Source organism: Seriola dumerili, unplaced genomic scaffold, assembly GCF_002260705.1.
Source record: "Seriola dumerili isolate Sdu_G_001 unplaced genomic scaffold, Sdu_1.0 BDQW01000003.1, whole genome shotgun sequence".
Lineage (NCBI taxonomy): Eukaryota > Metazoa > Chordata > Actinopteri > Carangiformes > Carangidae > Seriola > Seriola dumerili.
In genome coordinates this window covers 13819425-13838540 of record NW_019174258.1, presented here as the reverse complement: position 1 = coordinate 13838540, position 19116 = coordinate 13819425, and the positions used below count along the sequence as shown (strand labels likewise).

Here is a 19116-nt window from a genome sequence, read left to right as displayed (position 1 = left end):
GTCTGTTTGTGTTGTGTGTTTTGTTTTTGTCTGTTTTGCTGTTTAAAAAAAAAAACAATAAAAAGAAAGTTTAAAAAAATAAAACTTGCTTTGTAACTTTTGACTTTTGGTGTTAAAAGCATTGAACGCCAAGCGCGTCCCAGCCAGGTTCATCACTTTTTTGTGTCCCCTATAAACATATTTCGGTTGACTGTATTCGGTTGTGTCGTGTGTACTTGCAGCACATGTGTTGTCTGATTGTACTTGTTGGATTTTACACTCTAGACCAGAGCTTTTCAAAATGGGAGGCTTCGAACAGTTTCAGGGGAAGCTCAATGAATGGAAGGACAAAAGTAATACAAGTTATTACAATTTTACAGTTTTTCCCACTTTCCCAGAGTCAGAAAGTAGTAAAAGCTTCAGGGCAGACCTTGTTTATGTATTTGGTTCAGTCTCACATTATGTCAAACAGCAGTTTTAGGCTATCTTGACTCAATTGTTGAGTATCTACGGGCTCAAATAACAATCATCAACTACAGTGGGGTGAGTCTCAGGCTTTGAAAAATCCTTCTCCAGACCAAAGCCTCGGCCTGACAGACTGACAAACAGACAGACCCTTCCACCAATCACTATCTTTGTCTGTGTACGTGTGCACCTCTTTGCATATAAAAGATACGGCTAACAGATGTGCTCATTCTTCTCTCCTTTATCAATGCCTCATTGCCTCCCATACGTGTGTGCAACTTTAAATCCTGGTGTAGAAACTCTCACAGCCTGGCATAAACATATATCCGTCTGTCACTCCTCCTCAGCGACAAGGCCCATTCATTTTTCACTGAAAACAAGGTGCTCTCATTAGGAGCCGAACACTGCGATCATGTTCTGTCACCGCCGTCTTTCTGCCTCGGCAACTGTTGCACTGGTTCTGCCTGGGAAGATCAGTGATGTGCCACTTGTTTTGAGCGTTGTTGCAGCGTTCGAGTAATTTCAGCTCACACTCTGCAAGCTGAGCACTTCCCTGCGGATCGATACGCAAGTCAGGTAAAGGGAGATGCTGTGCTGTGTTTCTTTATTATGTAGTTTCTCTATGGGTACATGGGGCGCATTGATCAAACGGCTTCCACTTGTGGTCTAAGGAAGCTATTAGAAAGTTCATTAGATAATTACTTGTATTGATCTCACCTGAAAGACAGAAAGAACCGAGGCCTCCCTGTGCATTTTTGACTGCAATTTGCGAAATTACAGATGCCGTCTGTGCAGCTGAATTTATGCATGACTCTTTCACATGGGCCGCTGAGCTTCTTTTTGTCCTCACTCCCAAAACTGAGTCTACTTTTGCATTACAGATGCTGACAGAGTGATCATTATAGATTCAAACAGAGTCGGCTTACAATTAGGCTTATGATTACAAGCAAGCCTGAACTGGCAACAGTGGCTGTTGTTGCGCTGTGTCGGTCTGCACAGCACATCAACTTTGTGATATGCCAAAAACTTCCACCATCTATAGTAGTGATGAAACAGCAACATTAGTGATTCATTAAAAAGACAGAAAATTAATCAAACAACTGAAACAAGCTCATTTAAGTTATATATCAAGCAAAAATGCCTTTTCAGGATCCAGTTTCTCAAATGTGAGGGTTTGCTGTTTTTCTCTTCTAACATTTCAAGTTGAATATCTCTGTTTTTTACACTGTTGGTTGGGTGGAGACTTGGAGACATCTCTTTGGAGTCTGGAAAACTGTGATAAGCATTTTGTTCTGATATTCTTATAAGAGAAGGAAGAAATCAAAATATTAATTGTTAATTGGAATCAGTGATTTTGAGATTTCAATTATATTCTTGACCTTGGAAACGGTTCACAAAATAATCTCAGCACAGTGGTTATTCTGGAGCTTTTGATCATATCACACCATCTTCCTCAGACATTGGCGGCTGGGGAAAACTATCTGTTTGGAAAGATTGTGTGCTATGATCAAAAGCTCCAGAACAGCTGCTAAAGGGACCCCGTGCTGAGACTGTTTTGTCAGAAACAATTGTTAGTTGCAGTCCTGATGCACAGTACTTACACAGCCATCTGACTCGCACATACTAAGTTTCTTTGAGAGGAAACTAACACTGTTATTACCAAAATGATACTTTCCACATCCATGATGCTTCAGGGGTTCACATGACATACATGTTTTCATCTGCTCTTGCCCCCGAGAGAACGCGCACCACCTAAAATGTTTGATCATGCAGATGTACGTGCCTGCAAGAGTGCTGACTTCACATATGTTCTCTTCCTGCCTGCGTAGCTGACATGCAAGTTTAGGTTAATTGGCAACTCTACATTGCCCGTAGGTGAATGTGAATGTGAATGTGAATGTGAATGGTCTGTCCGTCCGTCCATCCATCTATTTTCTGCTGCTTATCTGAGGTCGGGTCGCGGTGGCAGTAGGTCAAGCATAGTAGTCCCTCTCCCCAGCAACGTTTTCCAGCTCTTCCTGAGGAATCTTGAGGTGTTCCCTGGCCACATGAGATATATAATCTCTCCTTCTCATTCGGGGTCTACCACAAGTCCTCCTATCAGTTTGACCTGCCTGGAAAACCTCAAATGGAAGGCGCCCAATAAGCATCCTAACCAGAGGCCGGAAGGTCCTCAACTGGTTCCTTTGGACCTGAAGGAGCAGCAGCTCTATTCCGAGCTCCCTCCAGCTGTCATGGCTCCTCAGTCTGTCTCTAAGACTGAGCCCAGCCACCCTGTGGAGGAAACCCGTTTCAGCCGCTTGTATCTCATTCTTTCCGTCTCTACCCAAAACTCATAATCATAGGTGAGAGGTGGAATGAAGATCGACTGGTAAATCGAGAACTTTGCCTTCTGGCTCAGCTCCCTCTTCACCACGACGGTCCGGTACAACGCCCGCTTCACTGCTGATGCTGCGCCGACCCGCCTCCCTCTCCATCCTACCCTCACTCGTGAACAAGACCCCGAGATACTTAAACTCCTTCACTTAAGGCAGAAACTCCACCCCAACCCAGTAGATCGTATGATTGGTTCTTTGTCTTGTATGTAAGCCTTGTGATAGACTGGCGACCTGTGGGTGTACCACTGTAGTCTCCTCCGGACCAATATGTACATTTGACCATCAAATTTAAATTATTAACCCAAGCATAATGTAAATTTCATAAGCACACATCGAGGAGATAATGCTTCCCTGCAATGGCAAAATTTTTCAGGAGGCATTTTGAGGTTAATCCTACTTGACACTTAAATCAACCTTACTTCAACAAATACCTCTCTCTAATGCTTTCAAGCAGATACTCGTAGGCGTTGACTGCATGAAGGACTGCCTGTGTGAGTGTCTGAGAGAGAGAGTGGAGAGAGAGAGTGGGGTGGATCAGTCAAAAGAAGCATAAAGCCCAGCAGTCATGCAACTGTGAGATGCCTTTTGCAATCACATTTGGGCTCCACCATGATTCTAATTTGGCTTGGATCAATGCTGTGATCAATTGAAAACAGCTTTAGACACACACCACCACACACTAATTACTTTATATCCTATCTGTTTTACTTTTTTGTTTTAGTTTGTTTCCATTCTGTTGATCCGGGGGAGAAAAAGAGATGTGTCCCTTAGTCAGATGTCAGCTGTGAAAATTAATTACTGAATTTAATTATTGAGCTCATTTAGTTTATCCAGATAAGGCGTAGATGGAGAATTGAGGGGAAGAGAGAAGGCAATGATGTGTGTCTTATGTGTGTTGAGGAGTTGGGGATTGAGACCATCGGCCGATTCAACCAACCATTTGCTCCCGTCAATATTCCTGTGACATGTCTGCTGGGTGCTGGTCTGTGTACCCTTGTGTCTGACAGCTCCCTCTGTTGAATCTTCAGGATGTTTTTATAAGGGAGAGCAGCTTGAGGGAAGAGATTGAGGGGAAAGATAAGTGTTTTTCTCAACATAATCGAATTGGAATCAGAGTTGCACACACAGAAAAGCACACAGGATTACCTGAGAATGTATGTGTCTATAGTTCTTATCCCCACTGTATCCAGGTGATGGAATTTGATTATATTTGGATAATGATTTTACATGAAACAGAGAGAAATATATACGTGTAAATGTTTGTGTTTGACTCTTCAAAATCTGTTATTCCTGCTAAAACAAGAGTTGACTTCGGTTTCTGTCTGCCATCCATAAGTTACACAATGACAGAATGTATAACTGTTTTGGTCGTGGGTTTCAAACACTTTCTGAAATAAAACATCTAAAAACAAAAGTCTTATCAGATGGGGGTCTGTGGTCTAATTTGTTTCACTGTAGGGATCCTTGATGTGGTGCTATCATATATGCTTTTAACTGCCTAAATACCAAGTAACTTGCACCTGCAGAGGTGGCAGACAGTGATCAGAAACAGGAGCCACAGGAGCTCTGCAGATAAAATATTAAGCTTTCTCTAAACCCGGATCAGACTTTTTTCAGGTATCTGAAACTAGGATATGATTACAGACAGGTTACATAGGCTTTAGAGCTGAGGTTCTCAGAGCTTCCCTTGACACATTTTGTGAATCTTCACATGTACAGACATGTACAAGAACCCTGAAAATAAACTTTCTGTAGAACTAAACTGCAACAGCAAATACAGTTTGTACGAAATGTAACTGCAAAATATTTGATCTTGCAGTAGAATATCTACTTGTGACTCCAGCATTATCTAACTTTTCACTTTTCATGGTTCTGTTTAGACTCTCACAGCACTTGGTTAAAGTTAGTGAAAGATGCTGGTCTGGTGGTTAAGAACCACTAAACCAAGTGCTGTTATATGATATTTTTTCTCAGTTGCTTCACATAGACTTTGTCTGAAGGACATTTTTTCAAAAGTGCAAATATTTTGTGGTAAACAGTAAATGGAGTGCAAACATTTACAGACTGAAGCTGCCATACACGGCGCTGGCATGACCATCACAAGGAATTTGGGGTTCAGGACCTGGCTCAAAAACATGGATAAGCAACGAAAAAGTAAAAAGATAGAATAAAGTCTGAGAGTGGGTTTACAATGCCAAAAGACCTTGTATCTATTGTGTCTCCATGATGAACCGAGTAGAAACAAGGACTGCTTTGAAGTCATGACCGAGTTACTCTGTGGAGACTGTGTCATTGTTCTTATTAAGCTGATGCAGGAAAAAAAAAAAAAAAACAGGGTGAGAAATACAGTGTTGTATAACACAAATCTGATTTGGAGGAAAATGTCTCCCAGAACAATAACTCTAAGGTGAAACCTGAGCAGGATTTATAAAGCGAAGGCCTCAGACAGAGACATCAATATATCATGACAGAGATAATAAATGAATAAATGCATTTAAAAAAAGATAAACAGGGATTATATCAGCGACTTTAATCATCAGTCATTTCACACTAAGGAAAAATATCAATCACGTGGCCCTTGACTTTCCTTCCGACATTCGTATTGTAATCTACAATAACATATGACACTTTGGGGCTAAAACGTGTATTAGTGTGTGTATTGAATCACACCCATTCACAAACTATGAGCTCAGCCTCTCCCTCAAACAGTGACTGCCCAATCATAGCTCTGTAAATGTAACCGGACACGCAAGGCCTGTTGAAGTCATGTGTGTGGGGCTGCAGCGAGAGTCACATTAAGTATAAAATTATTTTATTTTTGCCTTTCTGAAAATACAAGAGCATACATTTAAGCAAAAGGTTAAAGAGTGTATTCATCTGCTCTAACATGAGCTGCCGATGTTAGTATGGTGGTCTAACTTAGCTCTTTTCCCTACAGTGCGTTACTTTCTGAGATAAATATTAGCTACCTAAATTATGTAGCTCAAGACCGACACATCCACTGTATTGGAAGCTGGTGTAACACTGATCCCTGGATGCTACAATATCAGACTTTAGAAAAGGGTTGGCAGCTCTCTTCTTCTCTGTATTGAATTATCCAAGATCTCTTACCAAAGTCATTGATTTGTCCTCATAAAAAAAAACTTTTTTCATGTACAAGTGAAATTTAAAAATACTGAAAATAAAGCATGACTCTAACATTTGAGGTGCTTCTCCAAAGAATTTTATCTTTCTATAGCAAACATCTGAGTGGGGTTATGTCAGAAAGAAACGACAGAATGACTTTACATTGTTTTCTTAAAATACTCCACAGTGAACTCACTCTATCCTGCAGAACATTGCTGCTTCTTTATCTGCATGTCTTCTACATGGATCATCAACTGGTGAGGATGCCGACTTTGTACCTGGACATGTAGTTTAGCTTCAGATATGTTTTCTATCATTACATGGATCTGTGTTTTCATCACATCTTGTTTATAGCCATCAAATACGTATCTAACACCCTTTTGTTGGGCTCTGATGTTCATATGGATCAGATGAAGATGGCGTCCAAATCATCTTTTAATTTGTGTTGTAAGGTGTCCTTCGGTGCCTTGAAAGGCACCTATAAATAGAATATATTATAATTTATTATCATTACTAATTTCAAGTGCTAAATCCGCCACCATTGTTACTGCAAACTACATACATGCACTATAGTAACTTCTCTCTCTCCTCTGGCTTTGTCTTCAACACACACCTGCAATCACTTCTACCTGTTGCATCACTCTGTGTATATGTGCATAAGTGCATGCTTATGCATATTTAACACTTATAATATATATTAACAGTTAACAATTAATTCAAATGTTTATTATTGGCATAAAAATTACCTTCATGGTACAACGGAGGTTTCAGGTCATTGCTCATACACAGAAAATAAAGACATGAACACATGCATACATATGTGGAAGGTGTATAAATGCACATGCAAGAAAAGTGCAGCAAAGGCTCGCAGGGTGGTTTCCAGGGAAACAGGCAGGTGATGGTAGGTACAGTAATAGGGTCCTGATGGCACAGTGACAGCACATAGATGAAAGGCAGCCTTTCTAATAACTCACCAAGAAGTGAGAGCCATGCAGTGAGGAAGTAGATCTGAGAGTAAGTGAATGTAAAACTATATGAAAAAAAAGAAAAGTTCTTTTCTCTTTCTCCTCCTTTCTTTCTTTCTTTCTTGCACTGATAGTAGCAACAAGACTCACTTCAAGCTTCACACTGTTCAGTATCATTTTTGGATCTGAAGCCTACATTTATCATGAACCACACACACACACACACACACACACACACACACACACACACACACTCATACACATGGATACTCATTATCGCATGTTTCAAACTCCAAGAATCCATACAAATAGGCCAAATTTTCTGCCTGGATAATGATATATTTAACGACCTCCTTTCCCTGTCTCCCTTCTCCGCTCTGTCCATCACATGCATTGACTCTACACACATGTGTACACAGTCTCTCTCTCCCATACACACAGGCAAACATGAGGTATCTACAGGGAAAGCAATGAATTTTATAGTTGTAACTTTTATCTTTACCAAACTGTCCCAGCTGAGTTTGTTTCCTCAAAGACATAACAGATGTGTTTACTCATTCCCGCCCTTGTGTGTGTGTGCGCATATAAATGCATTTGCACAAGTATACACATATGTGTCTCTGCATGAATGAATCTGGATGCATGTGTGTGCACATGGATATGTGTGTGTGTGTGTGTGTGTGTGTGTGTGTGTGTGTGTGTGTGTGTGTGTGTGTGTCTGTGTGTGTGAGTGATGCATCATAGATTGTCCACTTCTGTTTGTGTGGCAGCTACAGTAAAGGATTGAGGGCTACAGAAGAAAAGCCAACTGATTATTCGGCTGTCGCTGACAGTAAATCAATGTAATCAAACACACACACACACACACACACACACACACACACACACACACACACACACACACACACACACACACACACACACACACACACACACACACACACACTAATCCCCTCCTGCTATAAACAACATAAACACATGCATATCAGATGCATGATGCATGAATGCACTTTATAACTACATCACTCTGTCCATACAACACCCCCACTTTGCTGGGACCTTCTCAATTACTGCATACACACACACACACATACACACACACACACACACACACACACACACACACACACACACACACACACACACACACACACACACACAGCGTGTGCGCTCAGGGCCTCCTGAGGGTGCTGGTGGGCATGGCTGATTGACCCTGCCTCACCAATCTGCCCAGCTCTCTGCCAGAAAATCAACCAATTAAAAGATGCAGGCGCCACAGCGGCACTGGGGGGAAAAAAATGCTGGAATTGTGGGTAACGGCAGCTGCGATGTTGAATTGGGAAGCAGCTGTGAGAAGCTGACCTGACAAGACAGGACAGCCGAGTCTTCTCTCTCTAGATTCTAAATAAAATAGCTTTGGTTGTGCGTATTTCATGTTTTTTATGTATTTTGTATGTTTTTCTTATAATTGTAATTGTTAAGCACACTCTGTGATTTTATGTGGGATGGCTTCACTACAGAGAAAAACGCACAAGCACATGTTTAAAATTGTCCAATAGACTTCCATTGTCCTGTTAAGTGTAGAGTCACACTGTTTATTTAAACTGCACCTGGGTAGAGGACCACAGACATGCATATATATATACATATACTCTATATATATATATATATATATGGGGAGCAAATAATTCTAGCAGACATTAGATTAAACTGAAGAAGTCCTGCATCTAAATATTCTTCTTCTGCTTTTTTTGAATTAATTGAAAAACCATTTAGTGTATGAAATGCCAGTTCACCTCTGGGAAATTGATAAATTGTCTGACAAACATTTCAAAACCCAACGATATTCAATTTACAGTTACATAAAACATAGAAAATTCATCTCATGAAACTCATCTGAGAGGCTGAAGCCATGAATGTATTTGTGTGGGAACGTTTGCATCGACCACTTGATTCATCAACTAATCATTTCAATCATCAAAACAGCCTAAAAAGCTGAGCAGCTCCTCAGACTACAATGAAAACCCAACTCTTTGCAGCAGCTCAAAGCTGGGAATGATATACGAGCACCTGGATTGTCTGCAGACTAACCTATTTGGATCATCCTGGCACTCAGAAGATCTTAACCTTGAGAGGATGACCCATATTGTTTGTCTCAACAGAGCTTTCCACTACAGAGAAAGAGTCGAGGGGCCATGACCATCAGCCTCTCCAGTCTTATCTTAACCAGCAGGGAGGAATCAGACATAGGGTAAGAAGAGCCTATAGCTGCTTTTACGGTAAAAACTAACTGCGAGTGCCACAGCATCCCGTCACAACAATGAACACCTGCATGAGAATCAGGAGTTTAGAAGCCTGACTCTTACTTACATATGTTGGGAGAACTCAGGCGCCTCATCGTTGACATTAGCCATCCGAATCCGTACTGTAGTCGTCCCGGTGCGAGGGACCTCCCCCTTGTCGATGGCCATCACAACAAACTCGTACAGGTGGTTGGGCCTCTCGTAGTCCAGAGGCCTTGCAGGGAAAATGGTCCCATGAGGGGAAATGGTGAAGTCCTGACTCAGCGTGTAGTAGGTCAACTCTGCATTCTCCTCTGAGTCACAGTCGTTGGCCGACACTGAAGATGAGAACATAGAAATAGTAAAGAGAAAGAAAGAAGTTAGAGGCACTGAGCAAACGCAACACTGGGCCCCCATAGATGGCGATATTTCCCTTTACCCATGGAGTTTGTAGTACACAGTAACATCCACTGTGAAAGCATGGATGTTTTAATGGATCATGGTCAACTGATGGAATGTGGTTGACATGAGCACGGGTATTATTCAGTCCCAAAACACTAAAAATACCATTAATGTTCACACTTTGGTCCAGCCTCCACAGGATGGAGGTCAAAAGTGTCGTGTTAAGCCCAAGCCATACTTAGCAAACTTTATCAACCAACAAATGTGCAATGACTTATTTCTTGTAGTGTAATCAGACGGGAAACTTCAGTACATTACAAGTGCACTCAGAAATATATGAAATTGTAAGGAATGTTTGCAATAGAGCATAAGACTTTAATCAGAATGAATTAAAGTCAAAATGACAGTTTTTTTTCAAAGTTGAGGTTTGTTGTTGGAGCAGCAAATCAGTGACCATTTTAACAAGTAGCAGGATCTACTGGATCTCCGAAACAGATTTCTCAATTATAAATGTACGAAAGCAGGTAAATAATAAACACACAGTGCAGCATTATAGCACAAGTTTACAAGTGAAATACCACAGCAGCTTGTATACCTGTGCCAACTTCCCCAAAAACACAATGAGCAATGAAAGGAGGCAAGGTCTAATGTCTACGGTCAAGTGTTGTGCATTCATTGAATTATCCTGTAAAAGCACTCACACTCAAAGAATACTGCATTACTACGCTCTATTGTTCACCTTCTTCAGAAAAATGAAATGACATCGGGCATTATCAGAAAAAAAACCCAATGTACTTTTAATGCCGGTACAGCTCCCTGATTTAAGTCATTGTGAAAGAGAAAATAGTGGCTCAACAGTGGAATCAGACAAGAAAAGTACAATCTATTCTCTTATTAATGTAGAGTCAAGTTTTGTTCTTGTTTCTTGTATTTGATCAGAAGTGCTCAACTTGCGCTCAGGATAAGTATTCACTTTTCATTCTAAGTCACCAAAGTGGAGACTGAAAAGAAAGTGATGCTCCTGCGGCTTAAGTGTTCGGTTTTATACACCTACAAGGGGGGGTGGGTGTTATTTGCACAGCGTGCATTGAAGGGACTGTCATTTTGCAACATTTCTGTTTCTACATCACACATTGGGAATCCATGGAGCCAGTACTCGCTCAGCCACAAATTGATTGCCTTGCTAAAACAGTAAAGACCACCGGGGATTTGAATAAGCATATTTTCTGCTAACAAGAACATTTCACCATCAAACTCTCAATTCTCCAATTCACCTTACATTGCATTTGGCTCATGTGCCCATATATATACACACACACACACACACACACACAAACACACACACACACACACACACAGATACACACACAAACACACATGCATATGAATCAATACATGCACTGGCACGTACACACATAAACACATCAGTGTTTGTTTCAGCTAACGAACTGTACTTCGTTATTGCCATGAGGCCTTTGGGGAAACTAACACACTTCAAATTAGTAGTTTTAACAAAATGTCAGCAAAACAAAAATATCCCAGTTCATTAAAGGAAGATTTAGAGTCCAATTTTATTTTAGAATATAATTCATTAACTCGTTGTGTGAACAGTTTAAGATGTTTAAAATGTTTGTGGACTGTGGAGTTCACTCTTTCAACCCAACTAAAATGAATTACATTTTCAAAAATCTTCTTCTTAATCGTTCCACAAAGTCCCACATTTCAAATGTAAAATATGTCTTCTTAGTGAATCACAAAGTTGAACTCAAACAGAAAAGAGCATCCCATTGTTATTTGTAGGAAGAATCAAAACATGAGGATGCTGTCACATTTAACATATGAACTGTTTTGGCCACCGGTGCCTTTGCCCATTTGGTTAAGTCCGTTTGTACAGTGGCCTGAGAGATCAACGCACCGCAACTTAAGAAACGTGCAGATAGACAAAACACAAGCAAATTCAGAAACGTGCAGCAAGTAGCACAGACAACAACGGAACTGTTTCAAGGGGACACATAAAAGTGATGAACCTGCCTGGGATGCACTGAGTTGTGTTTTGTATATTTGCATGTTTTCTTAAGTTGCAGTGCGTTGAGCTCTGAGGACCACCGTACATTTGGGCTGGTATAAAGAAATGAAGGTCCACAAAACTGTCAAAGAATGAGTTACCTATTAGTCTATATGACTTCATGCTAACAGCTCTTGGCTCATTTGTAAAAAGCCAGAGTGAATGTGAAATGGACCAAAACTAAAAACAATCAATGTAACCGCAGCGCACCTCAGTGAGCAGCACCCAGAGTCACAGAAAGCTACGCACATCAACACTGCTGGCATCTTCTGGTATAAACCATCACTCCATAGCCTGGCCGGTGTGCAGCCTCCTCACATTACAGAATTGCTCAAGTTCATATTCCTGCATACCCGTTCCTTGACAAAAATGGTTACCTGCTATCTATCTCACACCTCACTGGCTGACTTACAACAAATCTGTGTTAAAATCTGCTTAAAAATCAGAAAAGAAAAAAATGCTTGAATGGCAAAAAAAAGTGAGTAGAGTAGATGTTAGCTTGAGGGTGAAAGTACATTCACAAAAATATGTTATTAAGAACAAAGATTTTTTTCGGCTGCTTGAAGATAAGCTGGACATGAGAAAAAAAAACATGTTAATGTCTTGTCAACACTGTAAACAGGATGGATGTTTAGTCATTAAAATACCATAAACATTGGTTTACAGCTGCAAAAACAAAACCTCTCGGTATGTATTATGTCATATTGCCTTCTTTTTTAGCAGGGAACAAACTGTTATAAACAATTAAAAACTCCATCAAATTCCATTTTTTTTATATTACTCACTATGGTGTTTGTATTTTCTGGTATTTAGAATTATGTCGGCCTTGCAAGTTGGATAAAGTGAATTTATGTGTGTTTACGCTGCACTACAGTGCACTGCTTACAAGGACTGACATCTTTCTGAATTGCAGCTGAAACGCAGCTGTTTTACTGCTGTAAAGTGATGAACAGCCTCTCATCCAGTGACGATGGGTAGAAAATGAGCTGCAGAACTACTGACTGCCCGGACTCCAATTCCGTGCCGTGGTCAAACACATGCCACATATGAGTCAATATTTAATTTACAAAGTACAGATTTGTACTCTTCAGAGCACTGTTTGAGCATTTATTTATCAGTAGGTCTCTCTGTAATCTTGAATCAGCATTGTGGTGCTGGCATCACCACATTTTGGGGGGGGGGGGGGGGGGGGGGGGGGGGGGGGGGGGGGGGGGGGGGGGGGGGGGGGGGGGGGGGGGGTGTATTTCTGGCTGCATCTTCCATGTCTTTCAAGCATATAATGATTTTGTACTGATGATGGAAGCTGCAGGGGCTTCAGATCTCTATGGAAAGCGAGATAATTGGCTTGCTTGGTACTCTGCAGTTTTTTTTTTTTTTTTTCAGCTTGGCAAAGTACGCATTTGTCCACTCTCATGATAGAGCTGATTATAGGATTACGAGCACATGATTTAGCAAAACGATGCTGGATACCTATTTCTCCCTGCTCATTTAATTTATTACTGTTCCTTTTAACCTGTGCAAGTGAGGGGGAAAAAAACATCGTTATTTCAGGAGGTTGGGCTGTTCAGTTTTAGGTGCTCTCAGAACTGGATCCAGTGGAATTAACGGCATTTACTGTATCATGCATTTAAGGTCCCATACTGTATAAAGAGATCCATGTCTTCTTTGATTATAAAGCAGCTCTGGGTTCTATATTAATACTGTGAAAGTATCAAAGCGCTCAGTCCACAGAGAAATGCACACAGCCTGTATTCAGACACTGAGCCTTAAAATGAGCTGTCAGGACTTCTGTAACTTTGTGATGTCACAATAAAGCAGTCACCGCTCTCAGCCATACCCCAAGCCCCGCCCACCTGGAAACCACCATGTGGAGGAGATGTAAAACACATTGAGATGGTGTTTGGTTCTTAAAACCACAAAAATATCTTCTTACAAATCTGCGCTTCAAATAAAACACAGGAGAAGTCTTGATGATAATTTCTGAAATTTAATGAGAAAAACAGACATGTTTTTGGCAGTTTGGCATTTTGTTTGAGCTATTTTTCTCTCACTAAAATTAAAAATGAATTTCCCATGTTCAAATTTGAAAACTGGAAACTGGAAAGTTTCTCAGATACATATACTGTTTGCACAAAAAGAGCTCCACAAATAGATTTTAATATGACTTCTGTTTTTTTTTTTTTTCTGTGAAGATACTCAGTCTCAGTATGGACAACCCTCTCCCCACTCAAACAGTACGAGCACATGGGTGGGCTCGCACACACACACACACACACGCAGCAGCGCAGCGGGGGGAAACTTCTCGCCTCCCTTGGTGCACCTGTTGATGGCGGCAAGCTGAGCACCTGCTGCGCCGCCTTCATCACACACCTCACTCCCTCATTCACTCATTTACTTCCTCCCTCATTCGCTAACTCTCTCATTCACTCACTGGGATTTACCAGCACTTTTATTTAGTTTTGGTGTTCCAGTTGATGATTTAGCAAACACACACAGAGTCAAACAATCTTTTGTCATTTACGACAACAAAAAAAACACCACCACTGTCATTGTGAGCATATTAGCATGCTGACATTCATGTAGCTCAAAGCACCACTGTGTCTGAGTACAGCCTCAGAGCCACAGCTGTTGGTTAATCTTTATGCATCTGCAGTAACCTTCTCGTATCACAGTCTGCTATCGCTCCCCATGTTCGCTTTCCCGCAGAAACAAGCGCGGACACCTGCGTTAGTATGCCAGCACGGTGTGTGCATACACAAACTCAGGCAAAATGTTTTTACTCTTCAGGCGTTCACCTGTTTCTGTACATCTTTAACAGTGACAGCACATTCAGTAGAGCCTCTGCATGTTTCCCCAGTGGCCCAGTGACCGGTGTCATAGTGTGTGTACTGAACTGAACAAGTCATCCTTAACAGGTAAATGTGTTTAGAGCATTTAATAATATTGTAATTACCAGTAACATGATGATTATTTTTCTCAGGTCTTTTATATCTCTATATATTCAATGTTGCACTGGATCAGATAAACCAAATTCTACTGTCGATCTGTTTGCTTTGTTTGGTTGTATTTCTCTTATACTGGGCTGAAAATCGTTGTTTCTGTGTTTGTCCTGAATGGATTTACTGTGCACAACCCTCTCTTGATGTAGTATTCATCATGTTGTGCCCCATAGCTTTTCACTGTGTGCTTGTTTTGAGTGCTCTCTGCTAATTGCTCTAGTTGGCACAGATTTTTTTTTCCAGTACTAAATTAATATATGACGTGTCTTTTTCGCATAGTACAGTACTGTAGAGTATTGTGACATGGTCGACCACAAAACACTCATCTCCTCTCTCTCTTTCAAGTACAATATTGGCAAAAGCATTCCCATGAGGAACGACTGAGTAAAAAACGAAGGAAAAAAAAACATCATTATCAACATATCTCTTTTCCATACTGTGTGCTGATCTGCTGTGTGTGGCCTTGTTAAAGCACTTGGTATTTAAAGTACAATATATGTATGCAAATCAGAGTCTGATATTTTATTTATATTTGGCCAATTTATTTATAATTTTCTCTCACATTTCTAGAAAATCAAGCCACCACTTTGGGAAACTGCACCTTTCATGAGATCACAAGTCACAATCATGGCTAGAGAGAAAGACAAGGGAGACAACAGGGCAAACGAATAAATAGATAAAACACGCACCTATTTCTATGTCCAGCAAGTGTTTGCAATTTTTGTCTGTCTTGAAAATTTGTGCCATAGAACATGAACACAAAAAGTTTCGGAACAAAAACAAATTAAAAAAACTGTGGAAATGAATTCAGACGTTTACTATGCCAGAGGACGCTCTGTGCTCGCTTGGTGCAGTTTGGAATGACATCTTAAAACTACACACACTAGCAACGACAAATCAATGACAAATTCCCACTTGGCAGCAACCAGAGAGGAAATAATACTAAGCAACTCACTTCTTTAATTAAAGAGCAACAAAAATTAATGGGTTGATCCGTGTGTCTTGTTACTTAAGCATTTCATGTCAGTTTATTACCGCTCTGCTAATGATGAGTTCTGTCAGTATGGCCCGCTGTAAAAAAGTGTTTGCTACCTCTGTGTTTTAGATGAGATAAAAAAAAAATCTATTTAGATCAAAATACAGTTCATGTTTCAACAAGATTGATTGAAACTTGTGTTACAGATATTTCTTTAGATTTGAGCAACCTTGTGTTCAGTTTTACTCAACTAATGCCTACCATACACTACAAGACTTTCAAAAGACTTGAAGTCTGACACCATCTCACATCTAAAGACAGTGTGTCATAAGTCACAGAGTTTTTAGTCTCTATCTATAAGATCTTGTAAAGACTGGAGATCTTGCAGGGTCACTATTTGCAAGACTAGATTCCTTTGAGATTATTTCCCATCATGCTCCTGGTGGAAATTTACATGAAGAAAAACTATTTTTTCCAGACCTTTTTACTCTTTAAAATTCTACATTATTATTATTGTTATTATTATTATTACATGAAGTTAGTAACTCAACACTATAATTGTAATGATGTGTACCTGAAATGTCTCTTTGGACTTTGAGCTCATGACTTCCTGTTTTATTTTGAAATGATCCCAGTTACCCTCACCTCCCTTATGTATTTAATGCTGGTCTTACACCAAACAAGTCACACTGTTCCGCCTCCATGCTCACTATCAGCTCAGTTTGCTGTTTCCTGTTTGGTGCTGGAGAAGTTGACAGTGTTTGAACGTCATTGAACGTCACTTTTGTATGAGCCAAGACTAAAAACTTACGATGAGATTAAAGATGTTTGATTTAACATCAAGACGAATGAAAGACAGTGAAATTGCTTGAAAGGTCGTTTGATGTTGGGCCGGCATTAGTGTGACACCATACATGTATGTGTAAATTGTAAACTGTGTGTAAGTTACAAATTTTTCCCCATTGCAACAGCCTATTTTAATAGTGGCGATAATGTGTTGATCACAACACATATGAGCAATAACACAGCACAAAAACAACAAAGCTTTGTAACTTGAATCCAACCCAAACTTTTCTGCCCGCAGCCTATAAGCTAATGAACACTTCCCGTGAGGTGTCATGACTGCAGTCATCAATAATTTACATACTGCATGTGGTGCTTTATTTCCCTGCATTTTGTTCTTGTCAATATTCATTTGCAGTGTTGTTCCATTTTTAGCCTACAATAAATAAACCTGTTTATTAAACTTTGAGCATTACTGTGTTTTGATCTGTAAATAGCGTGATCCCGAGGTGCTTTTACAGTGGAGATATTGTTTTATTAGTCATGCAATTTGCACCAGTAATTACACTTTTTAAGACATCTAATCAATCAATCACATTAATTTAAAATTCAAGAATGTGGCTCCAGAGTTTATGCAGAGTGCACACAGGGACTGAGCAGTGTGAAATGCTTTGCTATCAGTTTTGCTTTAGTCTGTCAGAGCCTTAAAAAAGACTGGGCTCCTCAGTCTCACTCTGACAGATCAAATAGTGATAAGTCGTACCCACACCGGTTACCATTACTATTTCCTCTGAAGCTTAATGAAACTTAAGATCCGTGTGTGGAAACTGGGTCGTTACAGGGAAGGAGAGGCCAGAGCAGCTACACTGATGGAAGTGCTGATAATCTCACAGCTGCCAGTGCTGACAAGTACCCACTCAGTTTCCTGACCAGACAAAACACATGAATGTTAAAAAAGTTAGGCCGCTCTTACTTTGTTCGTATAGCCTCTGCAGTGGGGCTTCTCCAACATTTACATATCACAGACACCACACAGGCACACATTAGCCCAGCGAGCTGCACCTGGTTTTTAGATTTACTTTCAGGGACTCAAGGTAAAATATGTGTTGCACCCCCCGCCCCCATTAACATTATGATTGATGTGTTCTGTATTGTCTTTTTCACGTGTGTGTTTTCAAGACATAATCTTAAACAGGCCACTGTAACATTTTCAACATTGCATGAGAATTTTTTACATTGTAAAATAACGCAAAAGCGACGTCCTTAAGTCTATTCATGTTTGAGAACACGAAAGCTAAAGAAAACAGCAAAGTGCATCTTCACTTCCCCTTGCACGTAGGGGTGGGCGATTCAGCCAAAAGATCATATGACAATCCGCTTGGGTAGAATCGCAATCCACGATCTGAATCCACAATCTACATCCTGTTTCTGATTTTATTATGAAGTCTTGGCTGCAAGTTGTGATTTGTATCTTTCCGCCGCTGTAGCGCTTCTTTCAGATGACTATTCAGAGTTCAAAGTACCTTTATTGTCGCTTACAGGGACAATGATTTGCAGCCAGGCTATACAAAAAACACACACACAAAGACATCAACAGACAGTGTTGTGTAAAGTCAAGCAGGCAGTCTGTGCAAATAAACGATCTCTAGACAACAATAAAATACTATCTGCCATTTAAAAAACTGAATAGCAGCGGAAAGAAAAGGAAACTTGTATCTCTTGATGGGAAAACCTAAACCGACGACCTGAGGGTAACAGTTCAAGCTCTGTCTGAAGAGGGTGATCTTGGCACTCCCTGAAATCTTACTGGCCGCTTTTGATGAGGCTACCGTGATGCAGAGTTGTAGATAGGACACAAAGTGAGTCTTTTGAGATACTGTGGATGTGGATGTCTCACCTTGCAGCAGGGAGGTCGCTGTCGTCACAGTCTCCGGCACGCCGTCCTTGCTGTAAATGGACTGGAGGAACTCTGGGACGCAGTCGTTTTCATCGACGATAACAACTCGAACCTGAGAGAGAGAGTTGAGGAAGAGAGAGAGCAGAGATTGAAAGACAGAAAGACACATGTAGGAAGCGCGCGGGGGGGGGGGCTGACACCGGTCGACATGGAGTCACCGTTCCATCCATGTATAATTCAGCTCGTCATTTTACAATATTCCTGTGTGAAAGTGCATTGGAAAAATGTGAATTTATGTCAACATACATCCACAGCATTTTACTAAACAGATAAGCTAAATAAAAATGATAAAAGAATAAAACCGACTGTAGAGTTTTTTGTATTGCTGATCATGTTTCCGTGATGCTGTTCCGTTAAATGCATGTGCTAAAACTGGCCAGGCAATCAAAAGAGGAAATTCTGGAGATTAAAAGTCACACTGGCTTGGTGTTATGAAAATTTTTAAATCTGGGATTACTACTTCAGGCACCATCCGGAATTGGTTTTCTTTGGGTCTGGAGTCGTTTTCATCTGCTAGTAACCCAAATTAACCCTATCCCTTACCAAAAGGAAGCCTCATCTCAGCCTCCTCCAAAGGCACGCCCTGACCCTGATCCCCCTTCGGTTTATTTACCCCTCCTCAGTGAGGGAGTTGCTGCAGAGTCTGCGCTGTGGTCCCTACAGTGGGTCAGTGGAGAATGCAATCTTGTGCAGTTCTCAGAAGCCCTGAGCTAACAAATGAGAGTGGATCAGCGTGCAA

The 19116-nt window shown here is 40.6% G+C and overlaps 1 protein-coding gene across 1 annotated transcript in view; it reads right to left on the bottom strand.

Moving 5' to 3' along the window:
- The window catches only part of LOC111219349 (neural-cadherin-like), a 319768-nt gene that overhangs the window by 199313 nt on the left and 101339 nt on the right, over window positions 1-19116 (bottom strand). The window contains exons 5-6 of the mRNA XM_022741986.1: window positions 18318-18429; window positions 9284-9533 (exon numbers count right to left, since the gene is read on the bottom strand). Coding sequence (XP_022597707.1) covers window positions 9284-9533; window positions 18318-18429 — 362 coding nt within the window. The remainder of the gene's footprint in view (window positions 1-9283; window positions 9534-18317; window positions 18430-19116) is intronic.